General features: G+C 36.6%; 2 protein-coding genes and 1 pseudogene across 2 annotated transcripts; 2 read left to right on the top strand and 1 right to left on the bottom strand.

Annotated features, from left to right (window-relative positions):
• Positions 1-1,627: 1,627 nt before the first annotated feature.
• Positions 1,628-3,241, top strand: LOC103406642 (bidirectional sugar transporter SWEET3). The gene is made up of 7 exons (XM_070826917.1): positions 1,628-1,756; positions 1,864-1,900; positions 1,989-2,211; positions 2,347-2,508; positions 2,604-2,723; positions 2,827-3,024; positions 3,126-3,241. Exons 1-6 carry the CDS (start codon positions 1,729-1,731, stop codon positions 3,004-3,006), a joined length of 750 nt encoding a protein of 249 aa, XP_070683018.1. The 5' UTR covers positions 1,628-1,728; the 3' UTR covers positions 3,007-3,024; positions 3,126-3,241.
• A 710-nt stretch (positions 3,242-3,951) lies between these two features.
• Positions 3,952-6,069, bottom strand: LOC139192226 (pentatricopeptide repeat-containing protein At2g13600-like). Its single transcript, XM_070813880.1, has one exon. The coding sequence runs from the start codon at positions 6,067-6,069 to the stop codon at positions 3,952-3,954; it is 2,118 nt and encodes a 705-aa protein (XP_070669981.1).
• Positions 6,070-10,616: 4,547 nt separating this feature from the next.
• Positions 10,617-18,561, top strand: LOC103406582 (polypyrimidine tract-binding protein homolog 2-like; annotated as a pseudogene).
• The last annotated feature ends 988 nt before the right edge of the window (positions 18,562-19,549 follow it).

Consider the following 19,549-nt stretch of genomic DNA (forward strand, 5'->3'; position numbering starts at 1 on the left):
CTTCGTCACAAAACCAAAGCCAATTAGTTTGTTTTAAGAAAGCAAATATTCATGGAACTTCCTTGTTATTAAATGCTTTTCCGTTTATACGCCCCTTTTGATGAAGGGTGGTGGTAGTATGATATTCATACATTCATTTTTATGTCTTATACATTTTTTTTTAATTTTTAATCGTCGAATCAATGTATTTAAGAATATTAATGGACAAAAACTAACAAGAGTGTATGAGAGGTAACAATAAGTGTGTGAATAACACTATGCTTGATGAAAATCTCGCTTTTCCTTCTGAATTTGCAATTTTGCGGCTTTGCTTTATGTATTTTCATCCCGAGTCTCAAGTGACCTCATTACTTCAAGTTAGGAAAATGTTAACTTTGTTGTTGTAGAACTAGAGAGAGAGAAAAAAAAAACAATGTTTCGAGCAAAACATCGATTCCACACAGCCAAGTTAGCAATTTTTCTGATCAACTAGATAAAACTGGATAACATAGATCAGGTAATGAAAGTGTATGAGCAAAGGCATACAATGGCTTTCCTTTTTGTTCTCTCCTCAAACTAGGGACTAGAGAGTTGTTTCTAGGGACTAGAGAGTTGTTTCAAGTAGAAAAGTAAGATTTCCGGAATTAAATTTAGGGTTTATGAAATTCAGGAATATACAGAATAAATTGTGTAAAGAATAATGGAAACCACATCATCAGTGAAAACAACATTTGTGTGTTTCACAATTCTAATCACTAGCACGTCTAGAATTTATTTACAAAACCATGGTGCAGGTTAAGTTTGAAACAAAATATAGATGCCGAATCATTCCTAAAAGTGAATAATTCTAGATGTTCGTTTTTCAATCTGAATGTATAAGAAAATGTAATATTTCGAGCAAAAAATCAGTTATGCATCAGCTAAAATTAACTATTTTTCTAACCAACATAACGAAATCAGGTAACATGGGACACGAAATGATAGTGTTATATTAGACTTAATTAATCTAAAATCCTCTTCGTAATTGGAAAATGCAGTATAAGAATGTAATTTCCAGCTGTAATTATTATAGGATTCCTACCTCAATAGGGATTAATATAACCCTATATATGTTGTAATATTTTTACACTTCAATACAAGGAGTTACAATTCTATATACCATCACTCGTCTAGATTTTTTCTTTCATCATCCTCCCACGTATTCTCGTCTTCGTAATTCTACACAGAGTGGATTTTCCGGTATATACCGCAGGGATCATACAAACAAATAATCCTTGATTAAATGCAATTACTGTTCTTTATGCACTCTCCTGGATTGATTAGGGACTAAAAAGATGCTTGAAGTAGAAAAGTAGGATTTCACAGTAATTAACCTTACTGCAGCATGATTAAATGGAAGCCACGTCATTAGTGAAAACAGCTAACACTTCTCAACTTGTATTTTGCATGTCTTCCAACTAGAATATATGCATGCGTCGCTCCTGTGCAGCTTCATTCTGAACGCCAAAATCTAAGATGCAAAGTCAATCCACAAGTTTATAAAAAACACAGAGCACTTGTTCTGCTTTTAATTTTTTTATTGTTCTCTAACTATTCATCTCACTCACTCGTATATATATATATATATGCATTCCCAGCAGGCTGTACATATCGGTCAAACACTTCAGGCTATTCATTCTTAAGTCCTTAGTGAATACTAATCTTGTCTTTAACTACAAATCATTGCCGAGGGAAAAATCAACGTCCAAGATGTTGCGATTGGTGATCGGAGTGATGGGTGAGCGATATATACTTACTACATTGTTCATAAACCTCATACTGATGTAGCAGAAAGGTTTCTTAGCAATGTTAATTATATCATAATTTGTATACTGTTTGTTGCAGGGAATGCTGCCGCTTTGCTGCTTTTCGCTGCTCCAACGTAATGTCAACTGTGAAAACACTCTTACTTTTATTCTACTACCTAGTTCAAAATTCGTAGCTGATAATACTAAATGTGTTTCCTGCAGATTGACTATGTCGAGAATCGTAAGGAAGAAAAGCACAGAGGGGTTTTCGTGTGTACCTTACGTCACTACGCTGCTCAACTGTCTCCTTTACACTTGGTATGGACTCCCAGTTGTAAGCAACAAGTGGGAAAACGTTCCGCTCTTCACCATTAACGGCACAGGGATTCTTTTCGAGCTCTCATTCATCATCATCTATTTGTGGTTTTCTACAGCACGAGGGAAGGCAAGTTTCTATTAATTGACACAATATTTTGGTTTTCATAGAAAAGTTTCAGGTGCCATGCAACATCTGCATGGGATGCGTGAAAATATAAGGTGAGGTAATATACGTTAACTGTTGAATACTATGGAATTGCAGATAAAAGTAACTGCGACTGTGATACCTGCTATTGTGGTGTTCTGCATCACCGCCATTATCTCAGCCGTCGTTTTCCATGATCACCAACATCGAAAAGTATTTGTCGGAAGCGTCGCTATAGTGGCCTCTGTGTCAATGTATGCTTCTCCCCTGGTGGTTGTGGTAAGTAATTTCTTACGCATTGTTTCAAACACCATTAAAATCTTTCTATCGGTTACAAAAAATAAAGCTTCTCAAATGAACATTTATAATTGCAGAAGCAAGTGATACTAACAAAGAACGTCGAATACATGCCATTCTACGTGTCTCTTTTCTCGTTCATCTCAAGCTCCCTCTGGATGGCTTATGGACTACTCAGCCACGACATCTTTGTTGCGGTTCGTATAAAAAAATTATACTCTACACCTTATTAATTGTTGTTCTGATACAAAAATGGAAGTATGAAAAGGATTAACTTGAATTTTTCAACTTGAATTGCAGTCTCCTAATCTGGTCGGAACCCCATTGAGCATCCTTCAACTAGTTCTGTACTGCAAGTACAGGAAAGGGGGAACAGTGGAGTTACCAAACAAAAGGGATCCTGAAGGGAATAAGGTTAACGACGAAAAGACGATACAGCTGCAGGTTGTGATTTGTGACACAGAAAATGGCAAAAACTGAAGAAAAAGAATACTCAAGGTTGGTTTAATTAGAGTGCTTCCATTTTCTTGAAGAATAATAGGTTTAATATGTTAAGTATATGTTAGTGGAGATTTAACACATTTACAATTCTGTCGCAGACTCGCAGCTAGTTGAAAACACAGTTTCTCACAGCAGTTATCGGTTTAACTCAATAATTCTCCGAGGGGGCGGTGAAAGCAGTAGGGTGTTGTAAAACAGAGCTCTTAAACTGTCGCAATTTCTTATGAACTTACTAAGTGTGTCAAATTTGTATATAAAATCGCTGATATGTAATGAAAAGTTTATTTTCTTACTCAGTATCAATTCGTAAATTTTCCGATGTACGCCATAGAGAGAAGTAACAGCGATAATTAGCTTCGACAAAGAGCTGATATATTAACTCTTACGATGGTAATCCGATTTTCGTTAATAATCAAGGAATAAAATATCGATGATATTGGAAATATCGGTAGTCCAAAAATACGGAAATTTCGATGGAAATATCGAAATATTATCGATATCGATAAAATTAAAAACCACGGAAATTGTAAGAAAAACTTGGAAATTTTTATTAAAACTTTGCAGAATGTTTATTTAGTCAATTATCTATTAGTTTATCACAAAAAATTAGAAGGAAATGCATTGCATGATAGATATAACTATTTAAGTTGATTATATAGCGAGCTGGCAAACATTATGAGTGTAGAAAATATGTAGTAATTAATAAAAGAAGTTTAAACACACCATAATAATTTATATATAATGAATTAGTACAATATTTTACACTTTATACATTGCATGGTAAGATACATGAGTGACTTAGCAAGGTCTAAAATATCGATAATATCGGAAATATCGGTAGTCCAAAAACACGGAAATTTCGATGGAAATATCGGGATATTATGAATATTTTAGACCATGCTAATAACACAATCAGATTGAACGCTAAAATTTATATATATTTGCTGTCAGATACTCCAATGTTTCATAAATCAGATTACAATGAAGATGGGACTTATCTTCTACACAGAATACATGAACTTTCCTGTTCAGCTCAATCCAACTACATCCAGGATCCTTTTTCACCTCCAAGTTTCTCAATCGCTTCCTCGCGTTCATCTTCGCCCCCCACTTTCCCAGTACTGCATATATGTTCGATAAGAGTATATATGCGGAGGCTGGTTCTGGATCGAAACATAACATTTTCTCAGCCACCCTCTCGCCCAGTTCCATATCTATCCAGAACCAACAAGCATTTAGCAGAGCTCCCCAGATAACCCCATCTGGTTCAGTTGGCATTTCTTGAATAAACTCCATAGCTTCTTGTAAACAACCAGACCGACCGAGAAGATCCACTACACATGCATAGTGTTCAAGTGTAGGGTTTACTCCGTAATTTTTTTCCATCAGGTGGAAAATTCTCATCCCTTCGTTGACTAGACCAGCACGACAGCAAGCAGAGAGAATTGCCACAAAAGTAGCAGCATTCGGAATGATTCCTTGCTTTAACATTTTCTCAAACAGCAACATTGCCTTTGAGACAAGCCCGTACTGTGCATACCCGTTAATGAGAGCTGTCCAAGCTGCCACATTGGGTGAACCAATGCAGATGAATGATGCTTCGGCATCGGTGATGCTTCCGCATTTGGAGTACATATCTATCAGGGATGTCCCAACATACACATCTGATTCAAATGGTGTTTTAATCAAATGACCATGAAGTACTTGTCCTGATTGAAGGGATCCAAGGCATGAACAGGCATGAAACAGAGCAGAGAAAGTGGATCTTGTACGGTCTATTGACAATTTGTGCATTGTTGCGTATAACTCCAAAGCCTCCTCATGCTGGTGATTTTGAATGTAACCCGACATCATGGCGTTCCATGTCACAGGGTTTCTTTCCTCCTTTGTTTCTTCAAAAATCTTTGAAGCCTTATCGATATCACCATTCCTAGAATACACAGAAATCATAGTATTTGAAGAAATTATAGTTCTATGAGGCATACTCTTAAATAATCTCTTTGATTCATCGACTTGACCACTCGTTGCATAACCTTTAATCATCAAGTTATACGAAACTGAATCCTTTTCTTTTAGTATATCGAAAATTCGCTTTGCATCTTCAATCCTATCCATCAACACAAGTCCTCCAATAAGCGAATTCGAAGCATTTAAACTCGGGCTTTCTATTCTATCATAAACTCTCCTGGCACAATGAACAGCTCCACAAACACAATAAAATTCTAGTAATGCACCACCAATCGATTCATCAGACTCAAAACCATGTTTGATCAAAATTCCATGCACAGCCTTCCCTACACACAGCTCTCCTAATCTCCCACAAGCCCTTATAACACAATCCAAAGTAAACTCGTTAGGCGCCACCCGATCACTCATCATCCATTTAAACAGCTCCAAGGCTCTCTTACACCCATCCTCGCTCTTAGCGTACCACGAAATCATTGTAGTCCATGCCAAAACATCCCGCTTCGGCATGTTCACAAACAACTCCGTAGCTTCACTCATCAAATTACACTGCACATAGCCCACAAGCAATAAGCTCCACAACAAATCATTTCCACCGCGCAGCTCATTGAAAACCTGCTTAGCATCCTCAATTTTAAGGCAACTAGCGTAAAAGTACAACAGAGAACTACCCAAAAGCTCAAAGCACTCTAACCCAGATTTCAAAACCAAGCAATGAACCTCCTTTCCCTCACTCAAAGACCCCGAACGCGCGCACGCGCTGAGAGTTGTCATAAAAGTCGTCTCATTTAGCCTTACATTGCCGTGATGCATATCTGAGACCAACCATAAAGCCTCGCTGAATCTTCCCCACTTTGAATATCCAGAAATCATGGTGTTCCATGAGACGAGGGTTCTCATTGGCATTTCGTCGAACATTTTCCGGGCAACATCTAGCTGCCCGCTTTTGCAGTGGCGAGTTATGCAAATGTTGGTGGAAACTATGTTGGGGTCTTGGGTTTTCGTAGTTTTGTAATTCAGGGTTGAGAATTGTTCAAGGTTTGGCTTCCATCGGTTGTGCTTCCATGTTCCCGCCATCAACGTTTTCAGAGAGAGCAAAGAGGTGAATGCAGGTGACGACGTCGTCATAGTATCAGCCTTAACCCCCGGTTTATGAATGTAACAAAATGATGGTTGGTGTTCATATCTTCAGTATGCAACTCTTTTTGCAAATATATACAGCTCCTTTAAGAAAGCGATCACTATTTTTTGGATTTGGGATGTCAATGCGAAAATGTACTATATATTATCGCTAGTCCATTATCAGAATTCATCATTCATAGACGTGCTGCTAAGTCGCAAAGTTGCCTCTACTCGATTCTGAGACCTCCGTAAGCCCATTGAAAACGTCAGACTGAAATCTACTCAGTTATTACGTCTTCGTTGGCCCATACGTGTTACGTGTTTCGTATCCGATATTTTTTTTATGTATATCCTACACATATTCAAATTAGGGCTGGAAAAAATTCTCAAAATTTCCAAACCAAACCGAAAAATTTCAAACCAAAACCATCCCCAAGTTCGGTAATCTCATCACGAAAAATACCGAAGTAGTCGGATTGGTTTTTCAAATCTTATCCCAAAACCTTTTGTTTTTTGGACAAGGATTGTCTGCCCTCCACTTCCGATGTTCTTTCCGTGCCCTCCTGTTTGTGTGGTCACGGTTAAGTCACGTCAACATTTTATATTACTATTCATTTTTATCTTATTATATTTATAAAAAATAATATAAAATATTAACGTGATTTAACCGTGATCATACAAAACAAAAGAGCACGACGAAGACACGGGAAGTGGAGGGCAAACAATCATTGTCATTGTTTTATGAGGGTTTTTGGCTTTCGGTCCGTTCCTCTAGCAATAGCTATCTTTCTTCTTCACCTTTTTCATTTTTTATTCTCCTTTTGTCTGCCATCTTCACCAACCATTCATTTCCTTTTCTTTTTTTTATTTCTTGATAGCATCATTGTCTGCCATCTTCCCACTCCCACTGACGAGAGATTTTTCAGTGATCCCATCACACGAAATGATACATCATGTGCCTCTAAATAAATAGTGGGTTATATGTGTTAAAATATTAATAATTTAAAAATTAAAATTTTTCACCACTTGCATAAAAACACATAGTGTACCATCCGTATTTTCGCCACAACTAAAAATTTTCCCTCATTGACAGCCATCCTCTATCTCTTCTCTCCCTCCACCGACTCCCTCAAATGCACGGAAGGAAGCATGCCCAAGGCCTCCAAATCCTTTCTCAATCTTTACAAATTTATACTTTGGATGCAGTACCTAATCCTTAACATTCTTTGATTAAAACCTTAATAGTATTCAAAGTTTGATCAATATCCATTAACTTTGTACACCTCATTATATTACTATTAATATTTATAGTTTTATAGTTTTGACATTAATTGTTTGATATTTTATGAGATTTATAATCCTATAAATTTAAAATCCCTCATTATAATACTATTAGAAACAGTTACAATAAAAAAATTCAAACATTTTAATTGACTAAATGGATAAAAACTATGTAGAAATAAGAAATAAGAAATGGCAAAAGAATGTGTCCATAGTGTTAAAAAAAATGGTACATTTTACAAAAAAATTGGTACATTTCACATATAACAAAGTAGTACATTATAAATACATTAGAGTACATATAAAAGATTAAAAATTATGAGTACAAATGAATTTTTAAAAAAATATAGGTGCTAAAAGAAATTAATACATGGGTACAAAATAAAACTACAAAGAAAATACTACAAATTTTTAAAAAATGTTGCAAATTAAAAGTGGGTACAAACTAAAAATATAAATATATGATACAAGGTTTAGGCATAAAACATAAATATACCATATGTAATTTTTCCATCACTGATTAAATATACAATGTCACGTGACAGTATACACATGGGTACAAACACAAATAAAACTTTAAAAAATATGGGCACAAAAAGAAACTAATATATGGGTACAAATAGAAAATGAAAAGAAAATTGGTACAAATTAAAAATAAGTACAAACTAAAAAATATATATATATATGATAAAAAATTTAGCCATAAATATAAAATAAAATAAAGTGGTACACCATACATCTCTAAATAAAATAAATAGTGGATTATGTGTGTTAAAATGTTAATAACTTAAAAATTAAAATTTTTCACTACTTACATAAAAACACGTAGTGTACCATCTGTATTCCCATCACACCTAAAAAATTTCCCCCACTGACAGCCATCCTCTATCTCTCTCTCCCTCCACCGACTCCCTCAAATGCACGGAAGGAAGCAAGCCCAAGGCCTCCAAATCCTTTCTCAATCTTAAAAAAAAAGTGAGTGTTACTCTGTAGCTTTTTTTTTTTTTTTTCTTGTTTCAGATCCAGAAAGCTTCACGAATTTAGGATTTGGAAACAACCACACATCGATGTCATGGCATTAGAATTCTACGAAGCGGCGCCATCGCTGCAAAGCAGAGTAGCCCTCCGATGGCAATTTCTTTCTGCAAAACATGGAAAAGCTCACTCATCGACGATGATGGGTACTTGATTATGTTTGATGCATGTCGCAAAGCTCCCCGACTCCCAAAGGCAGCAAAGACAAACCCAGGAATAAGAGGGATGGAGATGGGGGTGGGGAGGTCGAGGAATCTGGGACGAGGTGTGGCCGTGTGGGCTTGCAGGGGAGTGGGAGGTCCACGAATCTCTGATTTTAAATTGGGGTTTTAAATTTTGATGCAGGTTCAGTTTGGTTTCGAAAAATCCCGAAATACCGAAAATATTTGGGAATCCCGAACTTCGGGAATACATAAATTTTGGTTTGTGATCGGTCCTCAGATTTTCGTTCCGAAAATAAATGGTTTGGGACTTGATATGCTTTTTCCGGTTTGGTATTGATATGCTTTTTCCGGTTCGGTATCCCATACCGAACCAAATATTACATGTTTATTAAGTTTAATCGTCTAAAATAGGAAAATGCATACTAAAATATATCTATAACGGTGTTTAATTGTTAGAAAACAAAAATTATTGTAAATTTTTCTTTTGTAATTTTCAAGTTGTTAAAAAAACATATAGACGAGTGAAAAATAGATAAATAGGTAAAAAAAAAAAGATAAACGGATTCAAAAAAGGGTAAACGGGTTAATAGTTATGAATAAATTGGTAAACGGTTATGGTTAAATGGATACATGGTAATGGATATAGTAAACTGTTTATAAACGGTTATAGGTATGAATATAACCGTTTATGCAATTACCCAATGGTAACCGGTTATGCGAGTATGAAAATAAACGGTTATGCGAGTATGAAAATAAACGGTTATGGGTAAATAATCGCGGTTATCCACCCATTATAACAGTTGCCCATCCTTACGTGTTGCTTCCCAATCAAGTTACACATCTTCTAGCTAGGAATGCCCTTATATGGAAAAGGATCCTCACTGGATCCTTTTCATAGGGATCCCACAATCATGTTCGTTAATCGTACATTGTGTGGTCAAAATTATTTAAAATTTAAAACTTAAAATTCAAATATAAATAGTACCTAACGAAAACTGACCGTACAATGTACGATGAACGGACACGATTACTGGATCCCTAGGAAAAAGATCTGGCGCGGATCCTTTTCCCACTTATATATCTTAGTGTTGCATGTAAATAAACATTTCATTTTAGTGCCTCATATATTAGAGTGATTTTTAGTATGCCAGAAAACAATTAGATTTGGTGTAATTTAATACAAATGGTTAAATATTAAAAACATTCCAACTGTTTGTATTATAATACTTAATATATTAGATTGTTTCTCACACATTAAAAAACCTTCATATTTGCCTGTTGATCTATCTTTTCCAGATTTTAATTGAAATAGCCTTCAAAGTGGAAAACCTGTACCATTATTAATAACTTTAACGATTTGAGCATGTAAACAGATGATATATTCAAAGAAATTGTTAAAACTTTTGCATTATTCAAATATTTCTTTTGATTATATAACATGATTTATTTGTGAATTTATTATAGAAAACTTTAACGAAAAACTTTCGGTACTGTTCACTTTAATGAAAAATCATATTTTTATAATAAAAAGTTAATCCTAGTATTATTCACTTTACTCTTTATTTGATCATCATTGTTAAAACTCAAAGTTTTCAAACATTTTTCTTTAGTTATCAAATTTTCCATGATTCACAGGAGAACTTCGTGTCGATTCAAGCTCAGTCCCAAGCTGCCACGTGTTGTCAACCCACCATTAAAATCCCAAACACGGAAAATTTTTAGTTGTAACAGGAATACAGATGATACATCATATGTTCTATGCAAGTGGGGGAAAATTTTAATTTTTAAGTTATTAACCTTTTAACACCCATAACCCACCATTTATATAGGAATACGTGTTGTACCACTTCGTGTGACGGAACCTGAAAAATCTCTCCCCAAACACAAGCGTCCTCCATGCACGAAGCCACGTACCAGTTCTGTTCTCTCATCACTTGCAGAGTCTGTCTTGTTCTTGCCCCATTCACTCACTCTCAGCCCAGGAAACCACAAAGAAGAACAAAGCTGAAAAGCCCTTTTCATAATTTTATTAGTTCACAATAAACATACGAAAATCATTAATTTTCTCAGATATATATTGTTACACAATGGTGAAGCTGGCGTCGGCAAGGGAGTTCCGAATGTACGGCCCGCAGCTGAGCCGGAACCGTGCCGAGTACATGAACGCGGGGCTCTACGTGTTTGCCACCGCGGTGCTGCTCCTCGGGTTCGTGGCCCAGCTGTCGAACGAGCCCAAGTCGGGCCGACTCCTCATGCTTATAGCCTTCTCGTTAATTTTGGTGGTGAATTTGCATGATCTTGTGGCTCACCTGGCCATGTTCGATTACCGGATGCCGTTGATGGAGTTCGACTTGCAGCTCGCCCTCGTCGAGTTTGCTGTCCCGGTGGTTCATGCAGTAGGCACGGTTCTATCGTTCTTGGGGATTCTTTTCCTTCTTATTCAGGTATTTGATCACAAATATCACATATTTTGATTGAATAATTTGGAACTATCTACCTTAATTGTGTTTCGTACAAGTATTTGACTTCACTCTAGTAATTAGGATCTAATTAAGTATACATCATTAAGATTGTTAATTCATGAATAGTGGAGTAATAGCTTAATCTTTAAGCAACTCACAAACTATAAATATTGAATTTGTACCATTCATTTCGAAATCACGGAGCATATTCTTTCTTTATTTCTCACTCTAAAAATACTCTCATTCTCGATTTCTCCCTAGCTTTTTAGTTAAGAAAACCAACTAATATTGATCATACCCCTTTTCCGCGTACAAACTCGTACTTAATATAAACACCTACAAATGACCCATCAGATGGTGAAAAGTGAGCATTGAGATGGTGCAATAGACCCGTGGAGTGGTACTAGTACACCACTCAATGGGCCAAAATCATGACGATTTAACGATTGTGGGTTTTTCCAAGTATTCGTATTCAGTACGTGTTCATACTGTAATTGTTGACAGACCGTTGATTATGTTGGACATATCTTTGCAATGTGTTCATTTGTTTGTGACTTGTGAGTGCTACGTATTGTCACGATTGGCAGTTGGAGAAAGGATATGGGTACTCTAAGCTTGAGAGGCATGCAAAGAACATGCTAATTGCTGGTCCTGTTCTGTGGCTGCTCGGATCGATCCACAACTCGTGCCAAATCTACGAGAGGGCAGACGGGCATTTCCAAATACTTCAACAAAGTGTGCATATCCCATTTCTGATTGGGAGTGTGTTGTTCACAGTAGCTGCAATTCTCAACAGCCGTGAGCAACATGGACTGTCCCTTCATGGCCTACAGATACTGGTAATTAGTCCTTAGTCCTTCCTCCTCAACTTAATTAAGTTCCTTTAAGTCTGATTATTATAATCTTTTACACAAATAATTTATCGGTAAATGTGTGCAGGGTAGAACTTGGGTGTGGCTGGGGACGGGAGGAAGCCTGTTGTTCCTGATTGGAGGACTAGCAAATGTGGTGAAGGTGTTCAAGATGCAACAAATGGGTGATGGACTGAGGCTTGAGAAACTGCGGGGAGGGGCGCAGGAGAGGCTCGTTCGCGGAAGGGAAGGCCATGTTCCGCTTATCGTCGAAGATCATCGGAGGAGATGGTCACAAAGACCATCAGCTCGTTACGATAACAATCATCATACGCATCATGTGGAACCAAATCCAAATGTAGCTGCAGAACCAGCTCCAACTCCTTGCAAAGATGTTCTTGTTGGTCAGACAAGTTGAATAGTATATACTTAAAGGGCCATGCAGTGTAGTTTGTAAGCACTCGGTGCCAGTGAGTGATATTTTATTATTTTTCGCGTTAAGGAAGAACAAAAGGGATTTGAAAAGCTTGAGTTGCATACAAACAGTTTCCGGAAGCCACAGCTGCGAGTAAAACGCTCAACGGTCACAACAATTGGAGAAAGGAATATGACTAACTTTTGCACGATAAAGTATTACGCCAAATAACATCACAGTTCGAAATGGTTCGGTTTAGGTCTTAAACTAGTAGTATGATTGAGGATTTTCTTATTCTGTGATATTTAATCTTTAGATTCTTAGTTAAATATGCAATAATCAAGATTCAACAGTTAAAGTTCTCGATGTACTAATATTCCAAAGCACCATAAAATTTTCGGTACTTGTTTAGGACATGTTTACTTACCATGAGAAGAAACCGGGATATGAAGGATTAGGCGGTGAACAATCTAGCATCACAGTTCGAAATGGTTCAATTTAGGTCTTATGAAGGATTAGGCGGTGAACAATCTAGCATCACAGTTCGAAATGGTTCAATTTAGGTCTTAAACTAGTAGTATGATTCAAGATTTTCTAGTATACTCCGGGGTGTTCTATATTATGTGATCTTTAATCGTTAGTAAACACATGAATGAGAATAATATGAATTCATTTCTACTTCATTCTTTGTAAGTAAATTACAAGCCCTTAGTTTCCGATTTAGTTCAGTTATTTCTTCTCATAACTCATAATCAATTAACCAAATGCAAAATATTATCATATGACATAGTAGAACTTCTGACTTGTTTGATAGTTCTTAGATTGAATCAAAAGCGTTTCTCCCACGTTAAATGGTAAAAGTTAAAAGCATTTAAGGTAACCAAACACCTGAAAAATGCACTTATGCCTTTTATATTATCAAATCATAAGTAGAAAAAGACAAATAGAAGAGGTAGCTAGCATTTCTCTTTCGGAATAAAAATCCGATTTTATGCAAAACGTTACCAAATGGGTTCCAAAATAATATTTCGTTTTAAGTTAAATGGGCTCGAAGCCCACATTTCAAGTTTTGTAAATCCTTCTCTTTCTTCCTCCCGAAAACATTTTGCTGTACTAAGCAGGCAAGGTGGAGTACTGCGCAACACGGGTACTCAGTCGCAAGAACCCTAATTTGCTGACAACCCATCGAGGTTCTAGTTCCTTTCGATTCTTCAGGTACCCAATTTTCCTCCTTTTTAATCCTTTCGATTTTTTCCCCCAATTTTGATTTTCAATTCGCAATTTTCATGGTTCTTTTTGTTTAGTTCGTCTCAAATTTTGCTTTTGCCTTTTCGATTTTTCACTCTCGACATGCATGTAGTTACCATTGCTAGCTTGGCTGGGATATTGCACTTGTTATTTGCATTTTTTCACGTTTGCTGGGTTCGGCTATATTGTGAATTATTATAATTTATAAACAAGGTTGAATTTGGAGGACATTGATGTTTTTTCCCGTCATGAAAATATCCTTACTTTGATTTGCATATGCATTTACAATCGTTCACAATCAAATATACAAATAGTTACATGCATTCCATATATATGTGTGTGTGTATGTAGGGCATACGTACGGATAGCTACGTAGCCCTTTAAAACATTCCAAATAACTGCCTGATGTTTTGAAAATTGGACATCTGTTAGGTCACCCGTGATGTAAGGGATCATGTGGACAACTATTGAAGAGCGTTTTCACTCCCACATCATTTATGGAGCTCTAAATCTCTAGATCGGCTCCTTTACCCTAACTTGACTAAAAGGAGTTGATTTGGGGAATGGAGAGCTCCACAGATGACACGAGGGTGAAAACCCGATCCAACATTTGTCCACGTCATCACTTAATGCTTGTGATGAATCACTTAATGTTGGTGAGCTAATGGATGTCCAGTTTTCAAAGCTTTAGGTTGTTATTTGGAATGTTTTAAATGGTTGAGATCAATCACCTGTAACGGTTGGGCAGTTATGTGTATATATTACGGGCATGAAGTGTAATTTTTCATTGTGCGTGGTTAAGATGAAGAGTAATGAGTTCATTTTCTTGTGATGGAGAATCTAATTGTGAAATGCGTCTGGGTGTGGTGATCAGAGGGACTGAGTATTTATCTGGTGTTGTTTTGTAGGTATTGGGTTGGTATACAGAATGGCTTCTGTGTCCAGTCAGCCACAGTTCCGGTACACTCAGCCACCATCTAAGGTGCTTCATTTGAGGAATTTGCCATGGGAGTGTACAGAGGAGGAATTGATAGAACTGGGAAAACCATTTGGTAAAGTTGTCAACACAAAGTGCAATGTAGGAGCAAACCGTAATCAGGCATTTATTGAATTTGTGAGTGTAATTTCAGTTTTTAGCTTTGGTTCATTCTGCTTTTAATATATGTTTTACTGATTATATTTTTCCTTTAATATTTCATGAATGTTTTTAGGCAGATTTAAATCAAGCTATTGCAATGATATCATATTATGCGTCATCTTCAGAACCCGCTCAAGTAAGAGGGAAAACTGTTTACCTACAGTATTCCAACAGGCAAGAAATAGTGAACAACAAAACTGCCGCGGATGTTGCAGGAAATGTACTGTTAGTAACAATTGAAGGTGCAGATGCACGCCTTGTCAGCATAGATATTTTACACCTGGTAAGCAATTTTGCCTGCTTCCATGTTATAGTTAAAGAGGTAAACATTTCAGTACAAATATGTTAGCATTAAGGTATTGTGTTTGGGTTGTAAATCCTCTTGTTCTAGGGTGCTTTTGTTTGACATGAATGTGAATGGATCAGCAGGCCTATTTCAAGAGAAAATCTTCAATGGCAGCTTAGTGCATCGGGAGAAAGAGCACATGTGTGTTTGTCTCCTTTCTTCTTCTCTTAACACTACCTCTTTCTTCCCTACTCTTCCTCCTCATGATCCTAATCCTACCACTCTAATAGTGTGGACTGCTTTCATTTCTTCTCTTTTGCACCCTGCATATCCCCTTTTTTTAATTTATACATGCTTGTTTTATAGAATTTTTGTCTGTTGCTTTGTTTCGTCAGCGTGATTGTCTCACACTTTTACGTTATAGTATCTCTCAAGTGTTTAATTGCACCCCCCTTGTAAATTTAGGAGAATGTTATACAGAAACTGGCTATATGCTCTAATGAAATTTGTTAAAAGATTAATGACATCACTCTTATTTCCTTTAACTAAACTGGAAATTCATGGCCCCATAGTTCTGTACACCATTCCAAAGTAGTAAGGTTCTATTATTTTTTGTAGATAAGATAATGATTTTTAAATATATTAGTTGAAAATTAAGACACTCCCTAAAAATAAACTCAATGTCACTTTTGTTTTTTAATAGGCTATAAAGAAAAGAGTAACAATTGTAAGCTTTTTAAAGTTGGGAAAAAAAATTGTGTGTTTTTATTATTTGATAATAATTTGTAGAGGGCTTATCTCTGAAAGTTTGTTTTCAAGTTTCTGAAGTGTATTTCCCTATGTATATTTTTCTGAATATTATTCTAGTGATGCAGGTATTTTCAGCTTTTCCCTATGTATATTTTTCTGAATATTATTCTAGTGATGCAGGTATTTTCAGCTTTTGGGTTTGTGCACAAGATAACTACTTTTGAGAAGACTGCGGGATTCCAGGTCTTTATGAGTTAATTTTCTTCTAAATTTATAACCGGCTTCCAATTCCCTCTCTAAATAATCTCATTTTGTATTCTTCTTTTCAGGCACTGGTGCAATTTTCAGATGCAGAAACTGCCACTTCTGCCAAAACTGCACTGGATTCAAGAATCATCCCTAGGTGACAGTTGTGTTAATTGTTTTACGTGGTATCAATTATCAGATTTAAAAAGTGTTCACACATATAGGATCTCGTCACCTGTTGGATATTAGACAGCCTGTAGGGGACGAAAGCTCTCTCGGAAAACAGATTTTTAAACTTTGGGCGTGTTCAAGTGCTATAATCTCCATTGGGTGGTGGTTGTAAATATTGCTGATGGCGGCTCATTTTCTGCTTGTATTCTTTCTAATACGTGTTGTCTTCTGACTTGTTTTTCTTTGGTACAGGTATCTGCTGCCCGAGCATGTGGGACCATGTACTCTCAGGATAACATATTCTGGGCACACTGATTTGAGTGTGAAATTTCAAAGTCACCGAAGCAGGTATTCACATGTTTGTTTTTGTTATTCCAGTTCCTTGGAAATAATACCTAATTTTATGTTGCACCCTCCTACATTGTTTCTGTATTTATGATGTTTCCTGTTCTTGTAATTATTTATAAAACAAACAAATAAATAAATAAATATTTTCTATTATTGGACCGTCTTTATCTCTATGTAGGTGACCACTGTTCTCACTTTACCCATTTTGCTGATTCAGGGACTACACTAATCCTACCCTTCCAGTTGCTCCATCAGCCATAGATGGAAGTGGTCAGGTAATGCAGTGATGGGGGAAAAAATCTGTTATTAGATTATATCATGAGGGTGAGGCAGGCAGACCTTTCTGTACCAAGGCCCTTATTCATTTCGATCTTGGCATGCATGTCACATAAAAAGTTCTGTATTTTTATGAGGTGTTTTTGGTACGTATCAATAGATTGGGGAAAACAGGAATTAAATTCGTCTGCTGGTGCTCTTTCTAGGAAATACTTGAGACTAGTTCAAAATTGTGATATAAACTTGTATCTTCGAGCATGTTATATCGTACCTCTATTAATAGGGTTCATTGTTTCATCATTACAGCTAATTGTGGGATTGGATGGGAAAAAGCTAGAACCGGAGAGTAATGTGCTTCTTGCATCCATCGAAAACATGCAGTATGCTGTCACCTTGGACGTTTTACACATGGTATATCTGATTTATTTATAAATATGATCGTGTTCTTTTCAGCCATGTGGATTCAGTTGGAAACTGATCTTTTCCTTTTCCTGCCACTAGGTCTTTTCTGCTTTTGGGCCTATTCAAAAGATCGCCATGTTTGATAAGAATGGAGGGGTTCAGGCCTTGATTCAGTATCCAGGTACCTTTCTACTAGCTCTCTTTCATGGTTTTCAAAATTGGAAAGTAAGGGTTTGATCTGACCTGATTAATCGGGAACCAGCCAGCTGACATGTGTATGGTTGAGCCTAAGTTTTTCGGATTCTGAACCTAGGCCATACTGATTTTGAGCCTAAGCCATACTGATTTTGAGCCTACGCCCTATGGATTTTGAACCTAAGGCATACTGACTTTAAACCACCTTAGCCTTGCTGAGTGAATGTTAGGTTGTTTATTACCCATGTACAAGGTGCTGCATTTTACAATTCCTGTAGAAGTAAACTGCTGATTATACATGGGGCTAATTATGTTATGGCATGCAGATGTTCAGACAGCTGTTGTTGCCAAGGAGGCCTTGGAAGGGCACTCCATATATGATGGAGGGTTCTGCAAGCTCCACATCTCATATTCACGCCATACCGATCTCAGCATAAAGGCAAGTTAAATATATTCTCCGAAGGTCTCCTGGAATGGTCATTTGCACTTCTTGTTGGTGTTCCTTTTTATTTTTCAACTTTCCCATGATTTCGGGAGACGAGCTGTGCCTAATGTTCTGCGCCTACCATGCTGATTACAGGTGAACAATGATCGGAGCAGAGACTATACGATCCCTACCATTCCAATTGTGGCCGCACAACCGTCAATTCTGGGACAACAGCCAGTTCATCAGAGTCCTGCAGTGCCTCCATACAGCAGGGCTCAGTATGCTGATCAGGCTGTGATGCCTCAGCCTTCTGCAGGGTGGGGACCAACTGTTCCGGCAGTTCCTCAGTCCTTGCCGTTTCAGATGCATAATCAACCGTACATGCCACCCGGAACTATGCCTATATCTTCTCCTCAAATGGGCCCTGGGATGATGCAGAGTGGTCCGCCGCCTCCGCCCTATCACCATGGTCATGTGCAATGACACCTCTCTTATGGAATTAACCGTTAAAGTTGTCGAATCTCCGGTCATTGGATTATGGAACCACCACCTCTGCATATGCAAGGAGCATTTGAACAAGGGAGTCTCCCATCTGCAGAAGCAGCCTAATTGGGAAAATTTCATGATCCTGTTTTCTTTTCCTTGAAATTTTGATAGTGAGATTCTGTAAAATCAGTGGGTTTCAAGTACTTGATTGTGTTGTTGACTGTTTTAAGGTTTATTAAGATAATAATATCAACTGTTAGTTTAAATGAGTTATAGGTGTATGGGACAAGGAAATTAGGCGTTTGCTGCCTGCCTTTGGTCCAAATTTGCAAATTACAATTTTTCTCACCATAGTATTGCCGTCTTCTACCGTATAGTTTTAGTATGAATTTTTATAGTAAAAATATATATACGGTCGGATCTGTGGCATCACTTCTTTTACACAAACGCACATTTTTGTAGGTTTGTTTCGTAATGTATTTTAATGATCCAAATTATCCATTTTTTAGGTATTTCTTCAAAGATCATGTGTATCAAAAAGCACTCAAATCCGAAATCATATAATTTGAACTATTCACATTTTAGGTGGATCAGCGAAGATCATATTAATGAAAAATTTTCTAAAATTGAAAGTCGTTTAATTATCTGATTGTGGCTTGATAAATAGACAACATTAACAATGAAAAGTATGAAATAATAATTAAAGGCTGAAGATTTTCAATTTAAGCGAATTTTTGCAAATTGATCTATAAATGATGATCTACAAAATAAATGGTTTCAGATCATGAGATTCTTTTGTGCATCGAGCTACTAATTAACACTGTATAAATTTACTAATATAATCATATATAACTCTTACTCAATACATATTTGAATTAAGGTACGATAAATCTTGTATTTTTTGTGAAAATCGAATGACGTAATCTGAATGACTCCACCCAAAATTTTCTTGGTCAAGTAAGCCCAATTGTTACTATTTCTTTCCAATTGAAATTTTCCGTTTGTTTTTATTTTTAAGTATACGTTTCAAAAGACCTCCATCTCCTGTCAGCACTAGGAATACCTAAACGGTTGATCACCAAGAAATCCTGTGGCTTCTACAAAAACAGAAATAAAAGGGGTTTTTGAACATTAGTCCTTGCAAAAGATTAAAATTTAAAAAAAAACCTGATGCTAAATTAAATATTCAATTTAATCCCTTGAGTGTACTTTTATCAAAATTTACATTCAATTTTTCTTATTTAATGTGTATTT

The sequence above is a fragment of the Malus domestica genome, chromosome 01, assembly GCF_042453785.1.
Source record: "Malus domestica chromosome 01, GDT2T_hap1".
Taxonomy (NCBI): Eukaryota; Viridiplantae; Streptophyta; class Magnoliopsida; order Rosales; family Rosaceae; genus Malus; species Malus domestica.

Bases quoted from the DNA above. Each gene is read 5' to 3' on its own strand.
- LOC103406642 (XM_070826917.1), top strand. From the start codon at position 1,729: ATGTTGCGATTGGTGATCGGAGTGATGG. The intron at 2,509-2,603 runs GTAAGTAATTTC...TTATAATTGCAG, and splicing joins CTTCTCCCCTGGTGGTTGTG to AAGCAAGTGATACTAACAAA. The intron at 2,724-2,826 runs GTTCGTATAAAA...CTTGAATTGCAG, and splicing joins GCCACGACATCTTTGTTGCG to TCTCCTAATCTGGTCGGAAC.
- LOC139192226 (XM_070813880.1), bottom strand. From the start codon at position 6,069: ATGGCGGGAACATGGAAGCACAACCGATGGAAGCCAAACCTTGAACAA.